Source organism: Patella vulgata, chromosome 2 (genome assembly GCF_932274485.2).
Source record: "Patella vulgata chromosome 2, xgPatVulg1.2, whole genome shotgun sequence".
Lineage (NCBI taxonomy): Eukaryota > Metazoa > Mollusca > Gastropoda > Patellidae > Patella > Patella vulgata.
The window spans coordinates 73,760,715-73,787,144 of record NC_065880.2 but is presented as its reverse complement, the minus strand read 5'-3'; the positions used below and the strand labels follow the sequence as shown (position 1 = coordinate 73,787,144).

Sequence of the window (26,430 nt, the reverse complement as noted above, 5' to 3'; positions counted from 1 at the left end):
CACAGAGATCATTGCTACGATAGCTGAGTAATAAAGTTTTCCAGAATCGGAAATGACGAACGCCAAAGGAAAACACGAGTCATCTCTCTATAACTGACTGATGTGAGAGTGATAACGGATATACGGGCGAATTTCTGCTCACTAATAATTCATTCGAAGATCAAAAGTTGTTGTATGAGATTGTGAGAGGATATCTGACAATTCATAAAAAGAATTGACTGTCACTAGATAAGTGAACACAAAAGAAAAACAGAAAAAGTCCGTGCATTACCATGTTTTTATAAGATATAGAATGAATATAAACAAGGGAATGTACGGACTACTTCTATTTTTCTCGTGTTCTCTTATCTAGTGACATTCAATTACTTGATTGAATTGTCGGGTATCCTTTTACAGTCCCATATATCAACTTTTGGTCTTCGAAGGAATTATTAGTGACCCCTGTCTTCTCATTTTTCCCAGAATAAACCCACGGCAAGTGAACTAAAAAGGGGAATTTGTTACATGTTACATGTGACATTCTTATTTCCAAGATTCCCGACAAAGAAAAGAAATAACCCCGAGCGGACTCAGCCAAATAAATTTATTGTAGCTCTTTGAAGCTTGATTTATATGATAGAGAGAAATGGGATTTAACGTCCACTCGACACAAACCAGGTCATTTCGGGACTAACATATATGGTTCAATTTTATTTCAATAATTCGCTTGCGCGTAGAGGTCTTTAGCAGATTGATATCATATTTTATATAATATAATGACAATGCTAAACATTTTTTCTTAAAACAGTTGTTACAATTTTAATTTCCCAAATGATCGGTTCATCCACGCTCGAGCCGTTTTCGAATCGTAATTAAAATTCATCAAACCCGAAAAAAAAAAAAAAAAAAATTCCGACAGTCCATTTTAGTTGGGTAAGCCTAGTATTACGAGAACCCTTTATCAGGATAAATAAATGAAGAAATATGTAATTGTAAGTTTATAGAGAATTGAAAAATAAACTGATGAGAAACGTTTTAATTTATAGTGAAGGTATATTAAAAAAAAAACCAGATACCAATATAAAAAGTGGGTGGGGTGTGCACCCCGGAAACTCTCCCTCTGTGAACGCCCCTGGTCTGTGTCAACTCAGATAAAAGGCGTGATGTAAATATTACCTGTACATTACGGGCTGTAGGCGATAGTTTCGCGGTTTTACTCTCTTCCCTGTGCATGGAACTCGACATACTATTCTTGAAGTAGATATTTCTCTGTGGACAGAATGGGAACTGGAGTGAAACCCAATCCGTTAGTATGCATATGATTCCAAGTTTTCACAAAGAACACATTTTATAAAAGCCGAGAATTGATCATGGTTTATCATATTGTTCCACTTATTCAGTAATATATAATTACGCACGGGGCGGGATTGTGTATAGTTATGAACAAATTCACACTCCAAATACACATCTGATCACTGTGACGTTACTAGCGTCACAAGCCTTTCGGAACAATAGAGTTTTATTTTTAGATAATTGGCAAAATTGTTTTTAAGGCAGGTCTTTACATATATGTGTCTTTCTGTGAAGATGTCTCGATTAATTATCAATGGATTTGACTGAAATTAGTGTAAACTGAATATAATCACCCAGCATATTACCCAGTTATGCACATCAATAATAAAAACACCATATAATATAAAAGAAGAACCACTAAAGATAATAATTTTTAAATAGTTTTTATTCATTTGAGAAAGAAAAACCAAAACCTGATCCTAGCCGCGACTAAATCCCTTTTATTTAAATACTACAGTTTTTCTATAGCTCTATACAGACGAATAGTACAGGATGCACTTGACAGAAATAATTAGGGACAGGCTTTAAGCTCTTCCCAAAACATCCTAAAACACACATATAATAAATAACAATGAAAACATAATTTACAATTCAAATTACACGAAAATCTGAACAATGATTATAATCATGTATATATATACATGGTATAATTAAATATACATATATATACATTTAACATACATTTAAAATAATAATAATGTTTCCGGTTGATATTAATTTCTAGTATTTTCTAAGATGGCCGATTTACAAATACAATATAAAATGGTAACTATGGCAACATCACCATGGCTACCGATCACTATGATATTAATGTTTAGTATTTTCCAAGATGACTGATTTACAAATACAATATAAAATGGTAACTAATGGCAATGTATCACCATGGCTACCAGTCACTATGGCAACTTTGTACTATTCTGAGAAATATAATGTACACTTTGCATTATATGACCCTTGTTTTCTACTAATTACATTACATCTCAGTTTTTAATGGATATAACATTAATACTAGGGTTATTTAGTGGTCGTCAATAGCAACACTTTCACATTCAATACATTTACAATAAATACAAAAATTATACAAATTTACATATACCTATTCTATTTTAAGGTATTGGTTTTAGGAAACATCATATTAAATACAAAAGATTTACTAGTTTCTGATGACCTGATAATGATATCAAAACATTAAATTACAGAAATCTCATAAACGACTTTACAAATAAACTTGATTTTCAGGCAGAATTCCACTATTTTTCCATATTTTACAAACAAAGCAAAGGTCGAAAACATGAATGTTTATGACTAGTATATTACACTTTTTTCTCATATTTTACAAACAAGGAATATGTAAAATGCTCTCTTTTATTATGGAAAAAAATAAACAAAACATTTGAAAATGCTATTTAAAAAAAAAAAAGAATTCTATGTCTAACCCTCAAAACAATAATACAAGACATGTACATTATTTGTCTATCGAAATTTGCTCCTTAAATAACGAAAGATGGTTCTGATGTATTTCTATTTTCAATATAAAAAAAAAACTTTCATCCGAAAGTTTAGTAGAAGGTGACATGAAGAAAATAAAACTAAAAAGAGAAAATTAAAATATGAATAAAAATGAAATGTAATGATTCATAAAATAGTATAAAAGAATAAACATCTCTTTTTGATAAAAAAAAAAAAATAATAAAAAAAAAACATTTTACAAGTTTTGTCAAAATTTTCCTTATTTTAAATTTATAAGATGTACAAAAATAATGCAAAACACAATTTTTAACAATCTTAATTTTGGCAACATTTACGAATTCACTGTATTGATGTAAACACAATATGCATGTGTTTTATATGAAACATATTAAAAGGTTGTTTTCAAATGAAATGTTATTTTGAGTTTGTTTTGCTGATAAACAGGGTAATCAAGCCCCTATTTACAAATATATCATGGAACAGGAGTCTGATCTGATCATTGTATTTCATTCGTTTAGTCAATCGTATTATTTTAGTTTAATTTGTGACAGGGGGTTGGGTGTAATTGTCTAGCGCATGCGCTTTAGACAATAAGAGAGATAGAGAAATGGGGTTTAACGTCCACTCGATACAAACTAGTTCATTTCGGGACTAACATACGGTTCAATTTTATTTCAATATTTCGTTTGTGCCCCAGGGTCTTTAACAGTGGGATGAAACTGGCGGACATGGAGAAAACTCATGAGTTTGGACCGGCAATCCTACTCCTTATCACTTACAAGCAAAGAGTCGAAACCACACCACTTGCCTTAATGACAGACTTGTGATTTGATGCGCTTGCTTTTGATTCCCACCTTGTATGTACAAGGAGTTGGATCGCATGTCTAACCTCATTAGTTCTCTCTGTGTCCTCTGGTTTCCTTCCACTTGTAAAGACCCCTACATGCAAGCAAGTTATTGAAATAACATTGTACCATACATTAATCCCGAAATGACCTAGTTTGTTGACGAGTGGACAATAAACAACATCTCGCTCTTATTTGTAATACTGTTTTCCTCAAATGTCACCTTGACTGTAATGTAAATATACATGTATTGATATTGTAGATCCACACAAAGAAAAAACATTTCATTTAAAAACATCCTTCCTCGCATGCTGCTAACACAATGTTTACACATCGAGAAACTGTTGCAAAATACACATAAACACACAACGAACATATATGGCAGTGTCTGTAGATTCAACAAATTGTCTTTATAATAAATTGCACATCAAGAGAATATATTCTGCAGCAAAAACCAAAAAGTTGCTAGGCAAAACGCTCAAACCACAAATGTTTTGTAATGATTCATTGTCCACACAGTGTATAAATATTGTTTATTATCTGGTCAAATAACACAATAATATATAATGTTTATATTGCACACAAAAATTTACTAAAACACACAAGAAACCCAGAAGTCAAATTAAAGGCTTTATGTGCCCAATCTCCATATTTCAAGGTCCTTACACTATGAAAACACAAACTACAAAATGATATTTTTACAAAAACAATTTTTCCATTATTGGAGAGTAAGTCCATTCTGTTTATAAAATTTTGTAACTTTGTAACAACGAATCTCCTTTTATTTTATTTTATTTTAATAACTGTTGATCATCCAGTCATTTGTAAATATGTTTATCCAGTCTTTTCGTGCATTGTAAATATTAATTCCACCATAAGAACGGTTTTGTAGGAAAATCCTCTAACAATCCAGTCTTTTGTTATGTAAACAACGCAGTATAATAATTAATATAATATGTATACCCGAATATCCAGGTCACTTTATAAAAATAAAATCCTCATCTATAACCATATGTTCAATCTCGTCACCAAGCTAAGCACTATATTGCTACATCACGATTAGCCCTATCAAAAATGTTTGGGAGCTTTTCCCCCCTGAGGGCTAACACTTCACCACACACACGCCCATACAAGGCTTAGCAAGTAGAAGTCGTATTATCTTTAATACAAATAGCTGCTAAATTTGTATCTTACATCACGTTTATAAAGTAGATTCAACCCCTGATGATCCGGAGAATTCCTGGATAGAACTATGACTATCGAGACTGGTTGAATCACTGTCGTTACTCTGCGGACTGGAATAATTAGCTGCTTCCTGTAATCTCATTAACATATTCACCTGTTGGAAGAAAATAATAAACATATATGTCAGTATTCTTAAGATCAAAGATAAATTAGTAAAATCATTGAGTTGCCATAGATTGAATATCAAAACTAAGAAAATTTTAATCAAATGCTAAATGCAGCGGTAGTATGGGGGTTTAATGTTGTTTTTTTTTTCAGTACCATCAAAGTTAATGAAGACAGGCATACGCCATGCCGTGTGCTATTACGGATATTGAACTGGGACAGGAATTAAATGCCAATTGTCGAGGTTTATTTTACATGCAGGCCAAGGTGTACACATGGCCATATTTTTTTTAGTCCAACCGAACAACTAGGCACTGTTCCTTTCCAGACCCTTTCTTGACCAACACCAGGATCAAACCTTGAAGAACATCTGAAGTAGAGTATAAGATGAATTAAAACATACCAATGGGTCACCATCACCGTCTGTAGGTTTAGTGGTTGTAGGTGTTTTAGTTTTTATTGTACTTGAAGGACTGGATGGTGTCTGAGATGTCTGACTATCGTAGCCAACATCTTCAGGTCTTATCTTTAACAATGCACGATCATTCATGCCCTCTTTTGGCCATGGGTATGACTCTATCACCCAGTCTGATGGATCGTCCCATGGTGCTCTCTTTCCGTAAACCTACAAAAATAAATACATTATATTTAGCAACTTCACAAATATTGAACCTAATTTAAAGCTATGGCAAGAACAGAGAGGAAAAGGGTTTAACCTCCACTCAATACAGATCATGTTATTTCAGAACTTAAGGGACTCTACTCTTTGTCACGGTATGAGGAACAGATGACAATATTCTTACTTCATGTTTTACAGTTTCTTTCATCCATTTTATTCTTCTAAAAAATAATTAAATTGTTCCTAACAGACCCAGACTGAATGATTTAAATTAAATTTCCTCGATCGGAAAATCGACTGTAGGGCAGATTTCTTAGTCTGACAAATTTAATGTCAGTTGGTCGAATATCAGTTAATAGCCTTATTAAAAGCCCTTTTCCGGTGATTTAAAAGCCTTATTGCAACTGTCCTAATCATTATACTATATTTTAATGAGAATCCCAGATAAAGATAAGTCGTTTAAAGAAATCTTACCTGTAACCCATCTCTGACAGCCTCTAACATATAAGGTACTAGAGAATAGTTCCATAGGTCCGTAAACCATACTTGTGATCCAGCTATATCCATAGGACATGATAAAAATAATCTTGGACCTGAAAAACCAAATTAAGATTATATTAGAAAATCATAACTTCTGACTGCCATCGAAATAACTTCAGCAGTAAAAGGTATATTTTAACAGGTATTTGATGTTCCTCCGCGTTAGGGAAGAATCATTAAAATTTTATCATTCGATAGGCTTTTTGGACCAGCAACGGAGCCCCAAGGGATACTCATCTTTTTTTTACTTCTTCTTGGGAGTGGGGGGGTGAGAGGTGCTCTACAAAAAAATCCCACAGCTCTGCCAATTCAAGTACTATTCACATGAAACTTGGCAAGCTTGTTCCTTGGGCAATTGTGCATCGACTGAAGCTTTGATTTTTGATGTAACATCACAATTCCAAGATGGATGCAATGACGTCATACTTAGTTCCTTGTCCATAGTTATCGCTTACTTATTTAGATTAACTTACCAATTGTAATATCAGAAGAACTATGTGTCTCTAGGAATTTATTCAGGTGTGCCCAGACTTTAGGAACCCAGTCAATGATTTTATTCAAATCATTATTTCTGATGCTTGTTCTAACTTCAGCTTCTACAAGTTTCCTACGTAGATATCTACCCAGGAATCCTTTTACAGGTTCCATATGATTGGCACACAAAACCCATCTGAAAATAATCAAACACAAACATCAAATAAGCACCAAAATTACGCAGTCATGTTGGTTGTTTTAAAATTTCTACTTTTGAAGGTATTTTGTCTTCCTGACAACACAAATTTTAGGATTTACAACATGGATATAGCTGTGGTTGTGAAATGACGAGGTTTAATATCCTACTTTTTTGTACCAAATGGGCCAATGAAGATGGGCATACGCTATACAGTGTGTGCTATTATGCCTGAACAATGTCTCTACGGCCTACTCTTATTTCAAATTCCAACTGTCAAGGGTTCTTTTAAGTGCACACAGGACCTAAGTTGTTTGTTCCATCCTACTGACTATAGACACTGTTCCTTACTAGTCCCTCTGTCCTGCACTACTGACAAGTTCCAACCACGCCGAAAAATCCTGAGGAACTTTCTAGAACAAAACAGAAAGTGAACTCGATACCTCCTGATCAGTGAGCCACCATAGCTCCCAGACAAAGGTTAGGGATTTCAAACAAATAATGGTGTGGTTGTAAAAGGTATCTGAGAAACGAATATATATTGTGATATGGCCTAATGCTGTGGTTGTTATGGGTATATTCCTATTTAATGAACAATCTTACCTGAAGTTATGGTGTAACTGTAAATTGGTAGCGTTACACGTCTGCTGGTTCATTGTTCCAATTATATATGGACTGAAAAACATTAAAAAATTGTAGATTTTACTTCTATGTTCAAAACTAAACTAAATGGTATAAACATTGTCAATCTTGCTTGAGTTTTTTTGAACTTAAACAAACCTTATTAATCAAAATGTATAGGTCTTATACAGACTATATCATTTAATAGGGCATAAAATGAAATGTTGTTTAGCACCTACGTTTCTGCACCTACCAAGATAAAAGGGTAATTTTGCCCAGACAGGGACGTTTCCGCCTACTATTCATTGAATTTCAGCTGACAAAGGTTGACTAAAGTTTTTTGTCCCATCCGATTGACTAGATGCTCTTTATTACCAGGCCCTTTGTCCCAAACCACTGACAATGGGAAACCAGGCTGGAAAATCCTGAAGACCTTTGTTCGACAATCTAGCTCCACATATAAATGAAAGATTGAAACCGTTTTTCTTTTTTACTGATTTGAAGAATTAAAGAAATACCTACCATTTCTGATATTTAACGCTCAGGAAGCCATTAAAGACATCAGCTAACGAATTAACGTGATGGAGATTATCCAGAATTATAACTCCTGGTAGTTCATTGGCTATCGTATTCTCACATTGCTCGGCAATATTTGACAAATACAGACGTAACTCTTTGGATGATTTGTGATCCACGTTAAATGTCGCTACTGAACCAGCTGTTAGAACTCGGCCCGATCTGAAATTAAAAGATTTATTAAAAAAAACAAATCCAGAAATAAAATGAAATAGGGTTTAACCTCCTACCGTTCTGCTCTAACTGGGCTAATGAAGCCGTACAGTGTGCTATGAGGGAAATCATGGCCGGACAGTGGCGCTAAGGCCTACCCTTATATCGAATTCTAACTGCCAAGGGATTTTTTATGTGCACGCCAATGTGTACATAGGACCCCGTTTTTTGTCCCAGACAGCTGTAAGCCCTCCGTCCTTCACCACAGACCAGGGGAAACCACGACAGAAAAAAAAACTGATAAGGACATTTTTATTATATGTTTATGTCCATGACTGTCATAAAGGCGAATAGAATTGGCCATGGAATAACAGTTCTACCTACTTCGTTGTAACGTACAGACTCCGGATTGAGTTGCTATACATGGTTGGAAATGACAGTATCTCTAAGATTAGATAGATGACCCTACTCTTTGCTACATACAGATTCAGGATTGAGTTGCTATACAGCATTCTTTGATTGATTATGCTCAATTTTTTACTAGTTATTTTAATTTCTAAATCGAGTGCGTCTGATGCATAATGTAAAGCAAATTTAAATTTTTCAGTGTCAACATTGAAGTCTGACGATGAAAAAAATAACTGCTCAATTCATGTCGACCATGTGACATATAAAATTCAGCCTGTGCCTTATTTGCACATCTACCTAAGTATACCGTAATATAACATTCTAGCATGTAGACGTGATGGATATACTGAATATACATGATGGGTGTGTATTTACAAAACATTTATAGATTATGTAAAACTAAGAACAGCTAATTTCAAGGACAAGGCCAGATTAAATAAACTATCATGTCACAGGTCATATGTATAAAAATGTTATCATGTGACAGGACATGTATAAAAAACATGAAGTTACTGATTATGAAGTAAGAAGGATTACAGTAGAGGTAAACGTGTGATGATGAATTCAGATGTAGAGTAACAACTTAGTTTGCTAATAATCAACATTCACAGTTACATTACACTAACAAGTTATCTAAAAACTGAAAACCTATAGTATCTTTAATTTTGAATCAAATTGGGTTTAACATCCCTCTTTTCTGAATCAACTGAGCTAATGAAGTCGGTCATTTTTGAAGGGTTCCTTTATGTGCATGCCAGTGTGTACTCTGTTCCTTGTAAGGCCCAAACTTCTGCATCACTTACAAGGACAAACCAAGGTGGGAAAATAATGGGGAACTTTCTCGGGCAACACTGGGACCGAACCCTGCATCCCATTATTAGAGAGAGAAAGATGGGGTTTATCATCAACTTGAAATAAACTACATCATTTCGGGACTAACTTATAGTTCAATTTTATTTCAATAAATTGCTTGCACTTAGGGGTCTTTAGCAGTGGAAGGAAATCAAAGGACCCAGATTAAACCCACAAGTTTGGACAAGAGTGACCCTATTCCTAACCATGTACAAGCGGGAGAATCAAAACACCGCCACTTGACTCAATGACAGATCTTATGATTTTGCATACATGCATTAAACTACTAGATCACCCAACCCCCTTACTCATTAATGAACCACCATAGCTCACACATCTTAAATGTATGGAAACTCATTTCGAAATATGTCATAAAACATGGAAGGAAAATCATAACAAGAAAATCAATTGTAAAATGTAAGCCATAAATTCGATTATCAATTTCCTAAATCAGTTATCGCTGAAAATAATGTCATTAATTCAATTTACCTTATAGCAAGAAAATCAATAGTAAAAATTTATAAATGTACCCCATAAATTTGTTAATGAATTTCCTAAATCAGTTATCATTGAAAAAAATGTCAGTAATTTAATTTACCTTAATACTAAATGTTCAGCTAGTTTTTGAGCTAGATAGGATTTTCCTGTTCCACTTGGTCCACATAGAATAATACGGCGATGTTCCAATAACAATTGTATGTAACGCTGAACAATGGACTTGGGTATCATCGTTTCAAAAGCTAGTGAATCAACAGTATTCTGTTTAGTACCTAAAATAAAATAAATTCATCAATTTCACATCCAATATACAAAAATGTTTGGTTTAATATTCAATCTGATTAAAATACAGATCTATATTTCGTTTCGTTTTTTTTATACTTTCGATGGCCTCCACTACATGAGGATCTGACCGGTTGTAGCGATAGGCCACGTCAGAGGTCATACGAGAGGCTTTTGACACTATGACGTCAGACATTTGATTAACCAATCAGCATTGATGTTACTAGTGGATTACCCACAGTTCCTTGCAAAACACGCCTAAAGCTCGCCGTAACAGATCGTTTCATTGGCTAATCTCTCACACCATTCAGAACACGATTTAAATAACAACTCTTCCAGATCCTATAGTGTAAAACGAAATATTGAACTATAAAAACGAAACAAAATAGGATCTGTGTTTTAATCAGATTGTTTAATATTGATCCTGATAGTGACAAAAATGATGCCACTATGATAGTATAGATTCACATTTTAAGAATTTTTGTATTGGTTTGCATTATGGTAAGATTCTTGAAATTATAATCCCCTTTTTAGCTATCTTACTAGCGCCAAAATACACTGAAAGAATGTCAGAATATGTGAGTCTATATTGAGCTTAAACACAGTTTTATTCCCCATTATCAAATGTAATTGTTAATTAAATGCTGCTTACCTTTGAGACAGATTCCTATTTGCATTGTTTCCCCAACTAGATAACCTATAGGTAGAAGCTCCGGTAACTCAGAGTCTGAAATATTCAATATTTTATTAACTGAAAACTGATCAATATATTTGTATGTTCTGTCAAGATCAAACTCTTGGGCACTTGTTTCAGCTATATTTGCCAGTCTTCACTGACTGACACTTAAATTAACTGCCTGGATAATTTTACCGTTTGCCAAAATTTTTATAATCTAACCTTAAAAAAAACAACAGATAAAATTATAGGTGGTTTTGGGTTTTTTTGGGTTTTTTAAATATTGTCATAATGCTACAAATAGCCATATTCTATAGAAAAATATCTAGAAGTGGATAAAAGAAACGAAATGGGGTTTAATGTTCTATTGTCATGGTGGATAAAAGATGTTCCACTTACCTTTAGTTCTAGTTATCTCCCCTACATGATATGACTGAAGACTTTCTGAACTAAGACCTAGATTAGTAACTGGATCAACTCTAAGTACATATTCCTAGAAAATAAAATCGAAAGGATTAATAAATTAATAAGAGAAGGACATGACATAAAAACAAGTACAGGTACGCTAGTGCTACATGGACCAGGAACTGAACATGTCATCACCCTCATCTTGGAATTGTTAAGTTGTAACAAAAATTGAAGTCCTTCACTCACTCGATGCTCAATTGTCCAAGGAACACAAAAGTTGAATTGGTGGAGCCTGCAGCTTTTTTCGAAGAGTGTCGCCCTAAGAATAAGAACAAGTGAGTAGCACTTGGGGTTCAGTTCCTGCATTCCAAAAATGCATAAGAGGAAATAAACAACTAATAAGTTCTGAGGTTGTAGTTCTATAATATAGAATCAGATTTACCTTAAATATTTTTCGGACCATATTATCCAGTATATCCCACTTAGTTTTACCACTGACTGATAGGAAACCTATTAATACTTCCGCTGGTTTCTGTAAAACAAAACATATCTATTTAGAAATGAAATGGGGTTTTATAATCTTTAACTTTTCTGCACCATCCAGGCTAATGAAGATGGCCATACACCATGAAGTGAAATATTATGGATATAGTGCCATGACAGCAACACTACATCCTATTCTTATTTTGATTTCTAAATGTCAGGGGTTCGAAACAGAACGAAGGAAACTTCAGATCCTGCTACAAAGCTCAAGTGAATGGATTGATCACTGTTACAAATATCAAATTTATAATAACACATGGTTCCTTTCAATAAAGACGAGAGTATCCTCATCGAAACTTAGCATAAAGATATCCAGTAATTGTGTATCCATACAATCATACCATGTATTAATATATGTTTAATTACTAATTAAATGCCTATCAAAGAAGTTAAATTTATAATATTGAGAGAGAGAGAGAGAGAAATGGGGTTTAACGTCCACTCGACACAAACTAAGTCATTTCGGGACTAACACAATGTTCAATTTTATTTCAATCATTCGCTTGGTTGGACAGGCCACCCTACTCCTTGTCGTGTACAACCGGGAAATCGAAACCCCACCAGTTGACTCAATGACAGACCGTATGATACAGCGCGGGCGTGCTAACCATTCGGTCATCCAACCCCCCTTTATAATATTAAATTAAGTGACTTACCTCTATTCCTTCTTTAGTAGGATCAGGATTTGAACCCAGGTACATGGCCAGTGTTACTCGTTTACCTTCACGATCATTAGCTGCCGTTTCAGCTAGTAACATATCTGTAACAGACATTTCAATATATATCATCAGACCAATGTTAATCATAATAATCTTTCATATTATCAATGCTCATTTTATATAGTATAATGATGTAGCAGGATTTCGAAACTTGCGATTTTGTCAATTGGGAAATTTGATTTGCTTCATACCATCTACTGGATGACTTAATAAATATTTCAGATATCAGATTTAATCAAGCTCCAAAATAAACATCTGTATGAATCTAAGGATGCTACGTTGTTGAATATTCTGAATTTGTATAGATTATATGCTTTTAATCCATGTTTATCATTCTGACTCGCTATCTGAGGATACAGTGTTTACAGAAATAACTTCATAAATATTTCAGATTCAAATTTCTGTGTTTTCTCAACCTTTCAAACGAAATACCGATATGAAATCTAAGCATTCAAGTCGCTATTTTTTACAGCTTAATCCATGTTAATTAACATGTTTTCAGATTGATTATTCAACATTTAATGAAGAAAACAAAACCAAAATAAGAACAGTAGATAATCCCCCAGGTTTAATCAGATTAATAAAGAGTGAATTCAATCGGATAAACAAGAGGCCCTTCCAAATATTTTACCCAACTCTTTATAGGTGACGCTTTCTTGTTTATATCATCTGCAAATAGCTAGAGGATGATGAATGTTGCAATTACTAACATTAGTAATGTTAAATACTAAATTACTAAATTTTAGACTGATGCTCCTTTTAAAGCTTTAAATTTCTCAATATTGTAGTGAAAAATCTACCCCCCTCCCCCCACCTTGTGGTGCAACAATTTGTTAGCTCTATGAAATGAATACAATAAAAGACTCACCTAGACTACTGTGATCTGTGAGACTTATTGATCTATCTAAAGAATCGTTACTTCGTGTTGGTGTTAGGGATGACTGGGATATATGTAGTGTTCTCTGGTGCTGGGGTGTCATGGGATTACCACTACGATTTAATCGTTCATTATCACATTTCAAGGCACTCATTTCAGACTGAAGAAGAAATAAAATAAAATATGATCAAATATTAACAAACAATTGATCAAATACTATAGTAGGCAATATTGAAAATAATAATATCAGTGCACCGATAAATCTGAAAGAGTTGTGTCCCTTTATTCAGTAGGCAGTCATTCAAAAATAAACAGATCAAATATTCACGAACCATTCAATAGGCCCTACTATAACGAGCAATCATAATAATAGCAATATCAGTGTACTGATAAAAACCAAAAGACTTATGTCCATTTTTTATTCTGTTGGAAGTTGTAGTTCAAAATAACTTCACTACAAAATTCTCTACAGAAAGCAAAATAACTGATTGGGAATTGGGATTTTAATCACTGCAGTTTAACTATAAAGTTTAGTCATCTTACCTTCATTTTATTCATGGTTTCTCGAAGTTGTTCCAACTGATGAGCAGACGACAAGGCTTCCAGACGAATGTCTGTTAACTTCATATCTTTTTCACGGAGCTGTTTCTTCAAATCAACAACGTTTCCTACATCATCAGTTTCACATAATCTGTAAATAATAGAGAAAATCACATTTTTACATTTTACATCTTCGTACTGGTATATGAGCTCAGCAAAAAGGTAACTACATTTTTTACGTTCTAACTGTTGTTGTTAATTGGGGATTTTCAGTCCCTTAGTGTTATTGTAAATCCAACTCATACGCAAAAGTCTTTGCTGTGGGACGAAACCGGAGTACCCAGAATAAACCCCGGAGGCTGACCAGCCAGCTTATACTGCGACCCCCAAGACCATTTGGCCATCCTAACTTTTAAACTAAAAGCACTCGTGTTAAATATTGAAAATATAATTGCGAACCCAGAAGTGACTAGCCAACTAGAGCCAGAACCGTGATACTCTAGACCTCTAGCCATCCCAAACAAAAAGCACTCAATTTAAACATTGAAAAAAATAATTAACAAAATAACTTACGCTCCAGAGGAATGAGATCCTTTAAGAGGTCCTCCTGGAGGTCCATGCATGAGTAGTAACGGTGAGTTTGGTGCCGATATATTGGATCTTAAACTCTGTGTATCGGGTTCTACATCAGACATTGATCCATTTTTATTCTTCTTGCGATTAAATGCTTTACTGAATGAGCTCCTCAACTAAAAGAAAGAAGACATCAATGTTAACATACATTATGAAATGAAATGAGGTATAACATCCTTTGCTACTTTTCTACACCTACTGGACAAATGAAGATAGACATACGCCATGCAGTGCGCTATGAGGGAAATTTTACTGAGTCATCAGTACTACGGCCTACTCTTATATCCAATTCCAAGTGCCAAAGGTTCTATTACATGCACGTCAATGTGTACACAGAACCTCAGTTTTAGATATAATTATGACTATGGTTTACAAAATATAAATCAAGATATAGTATATAAACCCTTTCGGCAAAGGTTTCCTCTTAGGCAACAAAGTTTTATTAATGAATAACCTGATTTCGGCAGAATTTTACAGGAAGTACCCACCCAGCAATTTTCTTCAGGCCCAGCCTTCATTGTGAGGGGTGGTATCACCAAGGCTGTCTAGTCAATCGGATAGGACTAAAAACCAAAGTCCACCCATACACATTGATAGTTGGAAATTGACAAACAGAAAAACAGAAAGCAGAAATGGTGCTGTCTGGGCCAAATTCTCCAAACCGGTCATGCACATGTAACCATAGAAATAAAATTTACCATGTTTGTCTCAAAAATTGTGGTGATGAGAAATCAAACTTACCCAACCCTTTTTCTTCTTGCCTTTACAATCTGTATCAGTGGCAGCTGAATGTTGACTGGTTACACTACAGGCACTAGATAAACTGTTTATACTAGACATACTGTCTGATGACATCTGTCTCATAATACCACTCTCAGATACTACAAAACAACAAATTATAATCATAATCCTCCTCTCAGATACTACAAAACAACAAATTATAATCATAATACTGCTCACAGAGATACTACAAAACAACAAATTAAAATCATAATACTGCTCTCAGATACTACAAAACAACAAACTAAAAACATAATACTGCTCTCAGATACTACAAAACAACAAATTAAAATCATAATACCACTCTCAGATACTACAAAACAACAGATTATAATCATAATACTGCTCTCAGATACTACAAAACAACAAATTATAATCATAATACTGCCCACAGAGATACTACAAAACAACAAATTAAAATCATAATACTGCTCTCAGATACTACAAAACAACAAACTAAAAACATAATACTGCTCTCAGATACTACAAAACAACAAATTAAAATCATAATGCTGCTCTCAGATACTACAAAACAACAAATTATAATCATAATACTGCTCTCAGATACTACAACACAACAAATTATAACCATAATACTGCTCTCAGAGATACTACAAAACAATAAATTAAAATCATAATACCAGTCTCAGATACTACAAATTTTTAAACAATAAAATCTTATGTAACATTTGAAGCCCCCCCCCCCCCAAAAAAAAGAGACCTGCAATAAGAAGATTTAGCTCTTTAAATCTTCAAGACAAACATATACTTTTTGGAAGTCAAAAAAAAATATATTACCATGTCGTTGGTGAGGATGAACTGGACCATCTTTAAGTACAACCCCCGGAGATGTATGACGTCTGCTAGAGTTAGGGCTGATGATACCACTTTCAGTTATCGTCAAACCACTCTGTCTCTTCAAAGCTTCTATTGTATGACGAAGTTCATTTAATTCTGAGTCCTGAAGAAGAGAATACATCCAAAATAAAATAACATTGAAATTAAAAATAAAAAAGTTCAACAGAAATGAAGTTTCGGACCAGAAATGAAATTGGGTTTAATGTCCTGCTCCGACTTGGCTAGTGAAGATGATCATATGCGATACAGTGTGCCATGAGGGAAATTTTGCTCGGACAGCCGTGCTACAGCCTCTCTAAAAATGTAATGTCCCTTGCCAGACCCTTGGTCCTGTACCGCTGACAAGGAGGAACCATCCAGGAAAATCCCCGTGAACCTTCTCTGTCGTATTGGACCAGGAACTGGTCCATAGTATAGTGGTACTTGCTTTTCCAATCTAGTCAACTCTCAAAAATCTCACGTTCGACCCTTGTGGAAGGGCTTTAATTGGAGTGAAAGATACTTCAAAGCATGTGTTTTCCTCTCGTCAGGAGTTGTGTTTATATGTCCAGATTGTTATTGGTTATTTTCATACAACTTTTACCAATCTCACATTTCACTGAACTAACTTACTACAAAATCTGAATATTAATTGCAAATTAATCTACAAAATCCTGGCAATTTGCTGGACTAGAAAAGATGATGGTTAGTCCTTGGTTAAATGATGTAGAAAGGGATTATGGTATCGTATTCAACAGTAAACACTGGGGTATATCACCAATTTATCCTGTTATAACTGTGATATATCATCCCTATATTCCATAGTTCTAATCAATATCAGCCCACACATAATACCAACAGTGTAAGCATTGCTGTTACCAAAAAAACAAAATTAGGTCCATTAGAAGGAGAGCTAATTACATTGTCCATTGGGATTACTGCCAAAATCAAATATCAGATTTCTTTTACAATAGAAACAATTCCAAGAACCTCTCTTCAAAACTCCAAAGCTGTCTATTTTTATATTTATAAATGATTTATAGTTGAAATCTTCTATGAAAGTTCCAATGTAGCTTACTATTAATATCTTAATAGCCATCATCAAATGATATTAGAGAGAGAGAGATAGATAGAGAGAGAGATGGGGTTTAACATCCACTTGACCTAAACTAAGCCATTTCGGGACTAGCATATGGTATATAAATAATTAGCAGTAGAAGGAAATTGTTGAATCTGGAGAAAACCCGCAAGGTTGGACAGGTGACCCCACTCCTCGAAGTGCTTAGGATTAAAATCATGCCACTTAATTCAATGACAGACCATATGATCAATAGTGCATGCCTTAGACCAGTTGCCACCCATACCACCACCTATCATCAAATGAATCTCATCCCTTGGGCATGCGGGGTATTATTTGGGGTTGATCTACAGCCGACATTTTGAAACTAAAAATGATATATTTTATGACATTCAAAAGGAACGACATCAGACTCAAACTAAACTCAACATGTTCCGGGCTGGCAATCTGCTGGTCTCTTTCGTATACTGGTTAATGAACGAAGTAAGTAATGTTTCACAACAACATGTTCCAGGGTGGCAGTCTGCTGGCCTCTTTCGTATACTGGTTAATGAACGAAGTAAGTAATGTTTCAACATGTTCCAGGGTGGCAGTCTGCTGGCCTCTTTCGTATACTAGTTAATGAACAAAGTAAGTTATGTTTCACAAAAGCATACAGATTCCAAAGACTCAAACTAAACCCAACATATGTAACATGGTGGCAGTCTGCTGGCCTCTTTCATATAATGGTTAATGAACGAAGTAAGTCATGTTTCGAAAAAGCACACACGTTCCAAAGACATAATTTAAATAGCAGAAACAATTCACTCACAACACATAAATATCCTACATTTAGAAACGCATGTATCATTGTACGAGGATGTATATACGTAAAGTCCACGATGATCTTTTGAATACATTAACAGATAACGTTTTACTCTATGATTATCATTGCAAGAATAATTAACAGCAGAACGCTCCACTTGTGCCAAATGCTACAAACAATAAGCATGCCGTTGATGTCAAGGCTAGCAAGACGACACACAAATCATCAGATCATCAAATATCAATTGTGTATTATGATTACTTTAACAAGATGTGGACGTAAAACTAACATGTTTTCCCAGTCTGTTAGAATATGGTAACAGTGTGAGGTGCGTAATATTATCATTGCATAAATTCTGTAAACAGCACATATTGTTGCCAAAAGACTCTTTCTTTGTGTATTTATTTGAAAGTTTTGCCATTAAGGACTTGTTCTTCCCAGCTATTCGTTATTTTCTCATTCATTGTATCTACAACCTAACCCACTTGACCTAAGTCATCTTATTCTGAGCCAACACAAATCTCCCCCTAATATAACGGTAAAATACCATAGTTTAACCTTCCGTCTAATCAGGCAGCAAAGACATCAAACAGATTCAAATGGGTGTACATCAATCTTGTCTAAACAGCCGCAGGTAAAATTACTTATGGAACTAGAGAAATATGTTTATTGGCAACAGAAGAACAACTGAAGTTTCCAGGCAGGATTTTGGACAAATTAGAATTAAAAGTATATACTTAATATTAACGATATGTCACCCAGGCTAATTAAGAGATGCATACACCATACAGTGTGCTACAAGAACAATTTTGCCCATACAGCGAAGTTACAGCCTCCTCTTATTTCGAATTCGGGGGGTTGGATGGCTGAATGGTTAGAGTGCACACGCTGTATCATAAAGTCTGTCATTGAGTCGACTGGCATGGTTTCAAATCCCCGGTTGTACGTGGCAAGGAGTAGGGTCGCCTGTCCAACCTCGTGGGTTTTCTCTGGGTCCTCCGGTTTCCTCCCACTGCTCAAGACCCCTACGGGCAAGCGAATTATGTAAATAAAATTAAACCATATGTTAGTCCCGAAATGACCTAGTTTGTGTCGAGTGGACATTAAACCCCATTTCTCTCTCTCTATTTCGAATTCCAACTGTCTAGGGTTCTTTTACGTGCACGCTAATGTGTACACATGCTCTCAAGTTTTTCGTCCAATTCAAATGACTTGACACTGTTCCATGCCAGGAACTCCATCCTGTACCACTGACAAAGAGAAACCAATCCGGGAAATCCCTTGGTACTTTTTCGGCCAAACTGGGATCGAACACATGGCCTCCAGGTTAGCGAGCCAATGTGTTACTCGCTGAGCTACCACATATTAAAGCAAAATGTATCAAATTCTCTACTCCGAAAAACAAAAACCTGGCTGAATCAGCATAAAAATCTATAACAACCAAGGAACATGTAGTTACATAACGCGGAATATGGTAAAAACATTAAATACCAATAAGAAGATGCTCACTGCGGAACACACATAAAACCCTCATTAGTACCTTGATCAACATTTTTCTATGTCTACCCAGACATCAGAACTTAACCATAACAATGTTTTAGGGCATATAACGTATTACATCATGAAAGCATTGCGACTTATGGTCCATCAAATAAAACGACCTGATCATTAATAGGGTTTACATTTTTGTTATGGATCCACCTAACCAGAAAAACATCTGTATTCCTACTCCTCGTAGGATTTTGACAGACGGGCAATATTTACTTAGTGTCTGTAATAGCTGTATACTATATCCACCTCTCTTGTAAAGAGTTTCTTTAGCTACATTATTTGGCAGCAGGTGTAGTCATGTGTTTATTTCTCAGAATTTTTTTTTTTATCCAATTTGTTCCGCTGTTTTGTTTTCATACAACATCATGTCGCATGCAGATTATTTTCAACAAATCGTTTTGAAAACAACAAAAAAATCATGGTTTAGGTATCTTTTTAAAAAAATTGTTTAACTTGATTACAAGTGTACAAGAAATTCTGGTTTTAATTCTTGGGAGGTCATTTTGAATTTCAAGTTTTTTCTCCTGTCAGTATCTCCATTACAAAAATGTTGTTTAAAAGTAGTAATATGTCACTTGTAAACTCTCTGGTTGTCATTTCAAGGATTTTGAATCCCTTGTTAACTACAATATTGTGAAAGTTGAATCTCTAAAACGAATGTTTGTCCAAATAATATGGTTCAAATTCCATTGAGTATTTACAGATATGACGAAATGTAAAAATCTGTCAAAATTCGGCATCCTCTGAAGATGATGACATAAACAGGGTATGCCCTAAACAAGCAAACATCACCTATAATCTTTGCTTAGCTTTTTTTTAAAAAATCCAAGCCGGTATTAACTACTATTGATATTTTGATTCTTTTTTCTTAATTTAATATCAAATAATCAACTTGGGTTCATTTTAGCGTGGATTAATTAAGCAATAAAAAAAACAGACATCCAAAGGACGGGTACTGGTTTTAAATAATTACTGTTTCCTTGATTTTTATTACTTTGGTTTGTTAAATCTAAATCCAACTCTGTCATCAAATTCAGACATAAGACAACAGCAGCACAAATGTGTAAATTATTCATCCAGTGAGATATTATTTCACCTACAAGGTATTAACAGTTGAGATTGCATATTTGATTACAACCTGTCTACATTATAACAGATTTTTCAGATCAAAATCAATAATATGATTATTCTTGATTAGAAGTGCACAGATAAATATCATGTCAATTGCCCCAATTGGTAATTACTTATTGGTGTCATACACATGGTAGGGTATGCATATTCTTTAAGAACACCTGGTGACAACACTTATATTGTACTTTCATATTTTTATTGTTATCTTAATATTATTCTGTCGAGAAAGCACCTCAGAATTTTCCAGTTTTTGTGCCACAGGGCGACGAAAAATCCAGATCCCTTGTACCCTTGACAGTTGGAATGCGAATACTTTCATATTTATATTTTTTTAACTTAATATTATGCTAAACATATAAACAGCTATGAAAACACAGAGGCAGACACATCTATTTCCATTTATCGTTATTTTACCACTAGAAATTTTTATGATTATTACTTCTTGGAGAGAGTTGTCAATATTTACAAGTTCATAACATTTATCTAATTTGTACAGATTTACTGATTATTAAAAAAAAAGTAGACCCAACTCCAGACAATGTTTATACAGATGTGCTATTAAATTCTAATCATAGTTATAATTCTCCATTTTGGTTTCACATCTTTAATATTTTTTCACATAAAAATAAAGTTTATATTGTTTTTATCTGTTATAAAATCCTAATCAGTAGTCATAATTCTCCAGTTTGGTTTCACATCACTTAATATTTTTTCACATAAAAACAAAGTTTATATCGTTTTTAGTTGTATTTTTTTCTGTAAATAAAGCCACCGAGACGGGGTCTGTGTTGGGTTTATTTAATAGCAATATCAAAAAAGTTATAATCTAGATAAATCATAAAAATATTGCATAAACAAAACTCATTAATGACAAATCTTTTTTCTGGAAAATATGAATATATAAATCCAGACATCTAACACTTAAATTTTCAAATTCTGAACAATATACAATTTACTTTGTGATAAATGGGTTGGAGAGAGAGGGGGGGGGGATTTTAGGCCCCGCCCCCCCACTTGCGTCTAGATGTCGTTAGTATTTGGAAGAAACCTGGATTATGATGTAAAGCGCAGTGGTAGACCCCCCAACCCTCCAGGTGAGATTCCATTACTACTATCACCCATGCAACGAAATATATTTCTTTATTCAAAAATCTTGCAAAAAGAATTCTAGGAACGTGAATTTCTATTAAGCAATGTTTTATCATAGTTTAGATGTCATAATAAAATTGGTAGCATGTTTAAAATTCAATCTATAACACATGGACAAGAGAATATAAACTATTACTTGATGTTTAAAATATGTTTATAATTTGGAAATTAACACTTTCAGGTTACAACCCTGAAGCAAGAGTAGATAGGTTAATCTATTCAGATAAAGCAAAGTTTGGTTCAAGCACTAAAAATCTTGATGCTGTTGTCCAGAATATTTTAGAGAAAACTAGAAAACTTTATCATTGAACAAATACTTGTGATTGTACATGTCATTTTGGCGATGTGATGTACCAACAATATCTAAATCACTAGTAACAGATCATCTGAAGGCAGGCCCTAGGCTATTCCCCTTATGAGGATCCTCCCAATCCTTTACCCCCATGACTAGAGGAAGATGAAAGTGTAAACCGAGGATGATTACAGATTTTTAAGACTACAGTGCACGTAAGAAACATTTATGACAATGTCAAAAACATTACACACCCCTAGCTATTCAGAACCTAGGATTCTGCCTGCCAAGCCTATAGGGAGAGAGAGAGAAATGGGGTTTAACATCCACTCGACACAAACTGGGTCATTTTGGGACTAACATGATTTAATTTTATTTCAATAATTCGCTTGCACGTAGGGGTCTTTAGCAGTGAGAGGAAACCAGAGGAACCGGATAAAACCCACAAGGTTGGACAGACGACCCTGCTCCTTGTCATGTACAACCGGGGATTCGAAACCACGCCAGTTGACTCAATGACAGGCCTTATAATACAGCACGCATGTGCTAACCATTCGGCCATCCAACCCCCCGCCAAGCCTATAAATAGAATAGAATAGAATAGAATAGAATACGATCATAGAGTAATGAGGGGGGGGGGGCTAAATTCCTTCACACATATTTCAGAGGCTGGACATGGCCATTAGATCTGTATACCTGCTGAATCACTAGTGAAGTCATCTGTTAATAATCATTAAACAATTTGTATCAGGAAAAATGATCTAGTACAAAAAGCAAGCTAGGTCAAAACAGTGGGGTTTTTAATCATCTCTTCATGTACATTAGAGAAACTTTCAAATTAAAAGAATTAAGACTTGGGATATAATCATGACATTTTTATCTGTAAAATCACGTGCTCGCTGTTCAAACATTTTTTGCTTATCTTAACTTTGACCCTCAAATTTCCTGAGGTCACAGATTTATCTAATGCCATCAATTTCCTTACATTACTGAGTATGAATTCCGCTAAACTGAATCAAAGAACTGCAGGAGAGCCAGGATGGGAAGCTATCTAATATAGGCAGTATCTCTGATGTCTGAATCACTATCTTGGAATTTTTTTTTTTAATTCCTTGATTAAAATAAATGAAAAGAAGAGAGAGAAGAAAATGGGTTTTAACTCATTTGACTCAATGACAGACCTTATGACTTAATGTGCACATGTTAAACCATTCAGCCAACCAACCCCCCAATTTGAATAAATAAAGAAATATTCAAAATGAAAATTTATAATAAAGACTTCATTGAACAAAAATTAAATTCCAAATCTGCACCCAAATCTGTGGGAACACAATGCTAAAACTTTAGAAAAAAAAAAGAAATGCCAAAAAACATCTTAAAACAAAAGAGATATTTTCTGAATAGTACCAGGAGATTATGGTTATGTTTTTTCTTGGTGGTCTTATTATGGCAGCAAAAACAAACTAACTTTTCTTTATGAAACATCTGTCGAGTAATGTTACAAAACCTGTGCAACCAAGAAGAAAGGCCAAATCTAAAATTTCCTGCAAATTTTCATCACTATCTTTGCATGACGGTAAAAAAAACGCAACAGGAAGAGTAGTTTACTGTCGGCCATGCGTTGCACATTATATCATATTATTGATAACAAATGGATTCCGCGTCTTCTTGGATAATTTTCCACTTACGTATGTTTTGGGTTTCTTGAAAAAATCTGTTATTATCACGTTCATGCTATCTAGCTTAGATGTCATACTAGTATTTTATGCCCTCGTATCAGAATATGATAACTGAGATTTTTTGTTAAAGTGAAATTTGACTGATAATATATGATTAATGTCTACCAAGGATGTGGAAGTTTTAGCTTAGGGTGCAGGTATTATAACGATATATGTACTGGTATAAAGTTGCATGTTCTTATATCATATCGCAAACAGATCCTGTACAAATTCAGAGAGAAAGAAAGATAACATATTTAATTCAAAAAGAGCAAGAGATAGAATGTGCTTTAAAGTCCGCTGGACACAAACTAAAGTCATTTTGGGACTAACATATGTTTCAATTTTATTTCAATAATTCGCTTGTGTGTAGGGTCTTTAGCAGTAGGAGGAAACCAGACGACCTGGAGAAAACCCCCAAGACTGGACCAGCGACCCTACTCTTTGTCATTTACCAATCTGTTTCACAGAGGTATTGCAAAAGTCATCTTATTCCTCTGTATAAGATGACTGACTTTTATAATTTTAAGTATGCCGCCGTCACATCACACATTGTTGATCATTGACTCTATGTTATACATAAGACATCGTGGCTTATACTGGTTCAGCTGAATGGTTCCTTTTACTCATTTCATATACCCATTTTCACTAAATAGGAAATATTTTTTAGCCAGATATACTTCAAACACCTTTATATATTTTTTTAATACTTCAAAAAAAAAATGTTCTAGAATTTAATTTGCAGAAGGAAGTAAGTTAATATTGTCAGCTCATTAACTTGCACCAATGTCATCCCTCTCAGTGATTGTAGCAGCCTAGCGAATATTCACTGCTGATCAGTGTGGTTGGTCATTTACAAGTCAGGGATAGAAACCATGACCCAATAACATTATATAGCACACATATTCGACTACTCGACAGATTGTTTCCGCCCTCAACCTCGACTGTTTAAACTGGAAAAACCTAGGTTCTTTATCAAATTTCCTTTCAATCTGCACCAAAATTGTAATGCCAACTTACCTTTTGTTCAGCAGTAAGAGTTAAGGCTTGTAATCTAGATGTCATATTCGACAAACTCTGTTCAAACGCTGCCACCACATGAGACTGTAAATAAATATAAAAAAACATTACACTAAATCTTTATTTAGCTAATATTATTAATTAAATCATGTTTTAAAACATTATTAATAAATGTCATTTTTCATTTGTATTATATGTTAGTGGATATCAAATCACCTATATAATTTGTTCAATTCTAATTGTATGTGATAGCGTTACATTGACATGGCATGTTATTATATAATTGTGATAGGGTTACATTGTGATAGTATGTTATTATCTGTAATTGTAATAATGTTACATTGTGATAGAATGTTCTTATGTAATTGTGATAGTGTTAGATTGTGATAAGACGTTAATATATAATTGCAAAGATTGCGATAACACATTATATATAATTGTGATTGTATTAGATTGTGATAACACATGATTATATTGTGATAGTGTTAGATTGTTATAACACATTATATATAATTTTGATAGTGTTACATTGTGATAGAAAGTTATTATATATAATTGTACTAGTCCATTATTATATGTGATAGTGTTACATTGTGACAGCATGTGACATTATTAAATGTAATTGTATATTATGTGTTATTATTATGTAATTGTTATGTAATGCCATTTTATTTTTCCAGTGTTCAAAAGTTGCCTCCTTTATTCAATATTTGAGTACTGTGTAGTTATATAAGTTTACTCTGTGTATTTATGTTGAAGTCCACTCTGTGTTAATTAAAAGTTATAAGATATCCATATATCAACACTTAAAGAATTCACATACATTGCATCAAAATAACAGATCATTCAACTTTCCCCATCAGAAAGTAATTGATAATTATTCTTAAATCTAAGAACTTTACAAATGGACAGGACCCAGTATCCTTTCAATTTAACAATTTTGAAGTATTTACAACAGATGATTTATTTTTGAAGGCCTTTCCAGATCTAACTATTCTCTCTTCCTGCTATCCAGTAGCATCTTGATCTCAAAACACATCAAAGGCCAAAGGTCGGGACATACAGGTCTATATTTACACATATTGCCACCATACACAGCGACATGTCAGTAAATATTCCCACAATTCAACACCAGCTGTAAACATGGATGGTGTTAGCCGGTTCACGTCCATCGAGTGTGTTGACGATTTTGTTGCCAAAAATATGCAGGATTCAAGGTTTGAGTACCGATATTGGCAGGTTGAACGATTGTATCAATAAACTGATGGTATAATTATAATGTTACTCGTCCATCCTTAACAAGTACATTTTATCTCAGTTATTAACATATTGTATATAAAACATAGAATCTGTTTACACATCACATCAGAGAGAGAGAGAGAGAGAATCATTTTATGAGAGAGGGAAAGAGGAAGGGGCTTTAATGTCCACTAGACACATACAGGGTCATATCTACT

The 26,430-nt window shown here is 34.2% G+C and overlaps 1 protein-coding gene across 4 annotated transcripts in view; it reads right to left on the bottom strand.

Annotated features, from left to right (window-relative positions):
• Positions 1 to 1,699: 1,699 nt before the first annotated feature.
• The window catches only part of LOC126811771 (neuron navigator 2), a 341,849-nt gene continuing 317,118 nt past the window's right edge, over positions 1,700 to 26,430 (bottom strand). For all 4 annotated transcript variants that reach the window (XM_056098693.1, XM_056098694.1, XM_050537664.2 and 1 more), the window contains 17 exons: positions 24,974 to 25,057; positions 16,191 to 16,353; positions 15,354 to 15,493; positions 14,553 to 14,728; positions 13,983 to 14,130; positions 13,431 to 13,599; positions 12,500 to 12,603; positions 11,743 to 11,832; positions 11,292 to 11,385; positions 10,869 to 10,943; positions 10,035 to 10,206; positions 7,970 to 8,185; positions 7,430 to 7,501; positions 6,630 to 6,826; positions 6,091 to 6,209; positions 5,401 to 5,622; positions 1,700 to 4,986 (listed from right to left, as the gene is read on the bottom strand). In XM_056098693.1, coding sequence (XP_055954668.1) covers positions 4,849 to 4,986; positions 5,401 to 5,622; positions 6,091 to 6,209; positions 6,630 to 6,826; positions 7,430 to 7,501; positions 7,970 to 8,185; positions 10,035 to 10,206; positions 10,869 to 10,943; positions 11,292 to 11,385; positions 11,743 to 11,832; positions 12,500 to 12,603; positions 13,431 to 13,599; positions 13,983 to 14,130; positions 14,553 to 14,728; positions 15,354 to 15,493; positions 16,191 to 16,353; positions 24,974 to 25,057 — 2,379 coding nt within the window. In that variant the 3' untranslated portion in view covers positions 1,700 to 4,848. The remainder of the gene's footprint in view (positions 4,987 to 5,400; positions 5,623 to 6,090; positions 6,210 to 6,629; positions 6,827 to 7,429; positions 7,502 to 7,969; positions 8,186 to 10,034; positions 10,207 to 10,868; positions 10,944 to 11,291; positions 11,386 to 11,742; positions 11,833 to 12,499; positions 12,604 to 13,430; positions 13,600 to 13,982; positions 14,131 to 14,552; positions 14,729 to 15,353; positions 15,494 to 16,190; positions 16,354 to 24,973; positions 25,058 to 26,430) is intronic.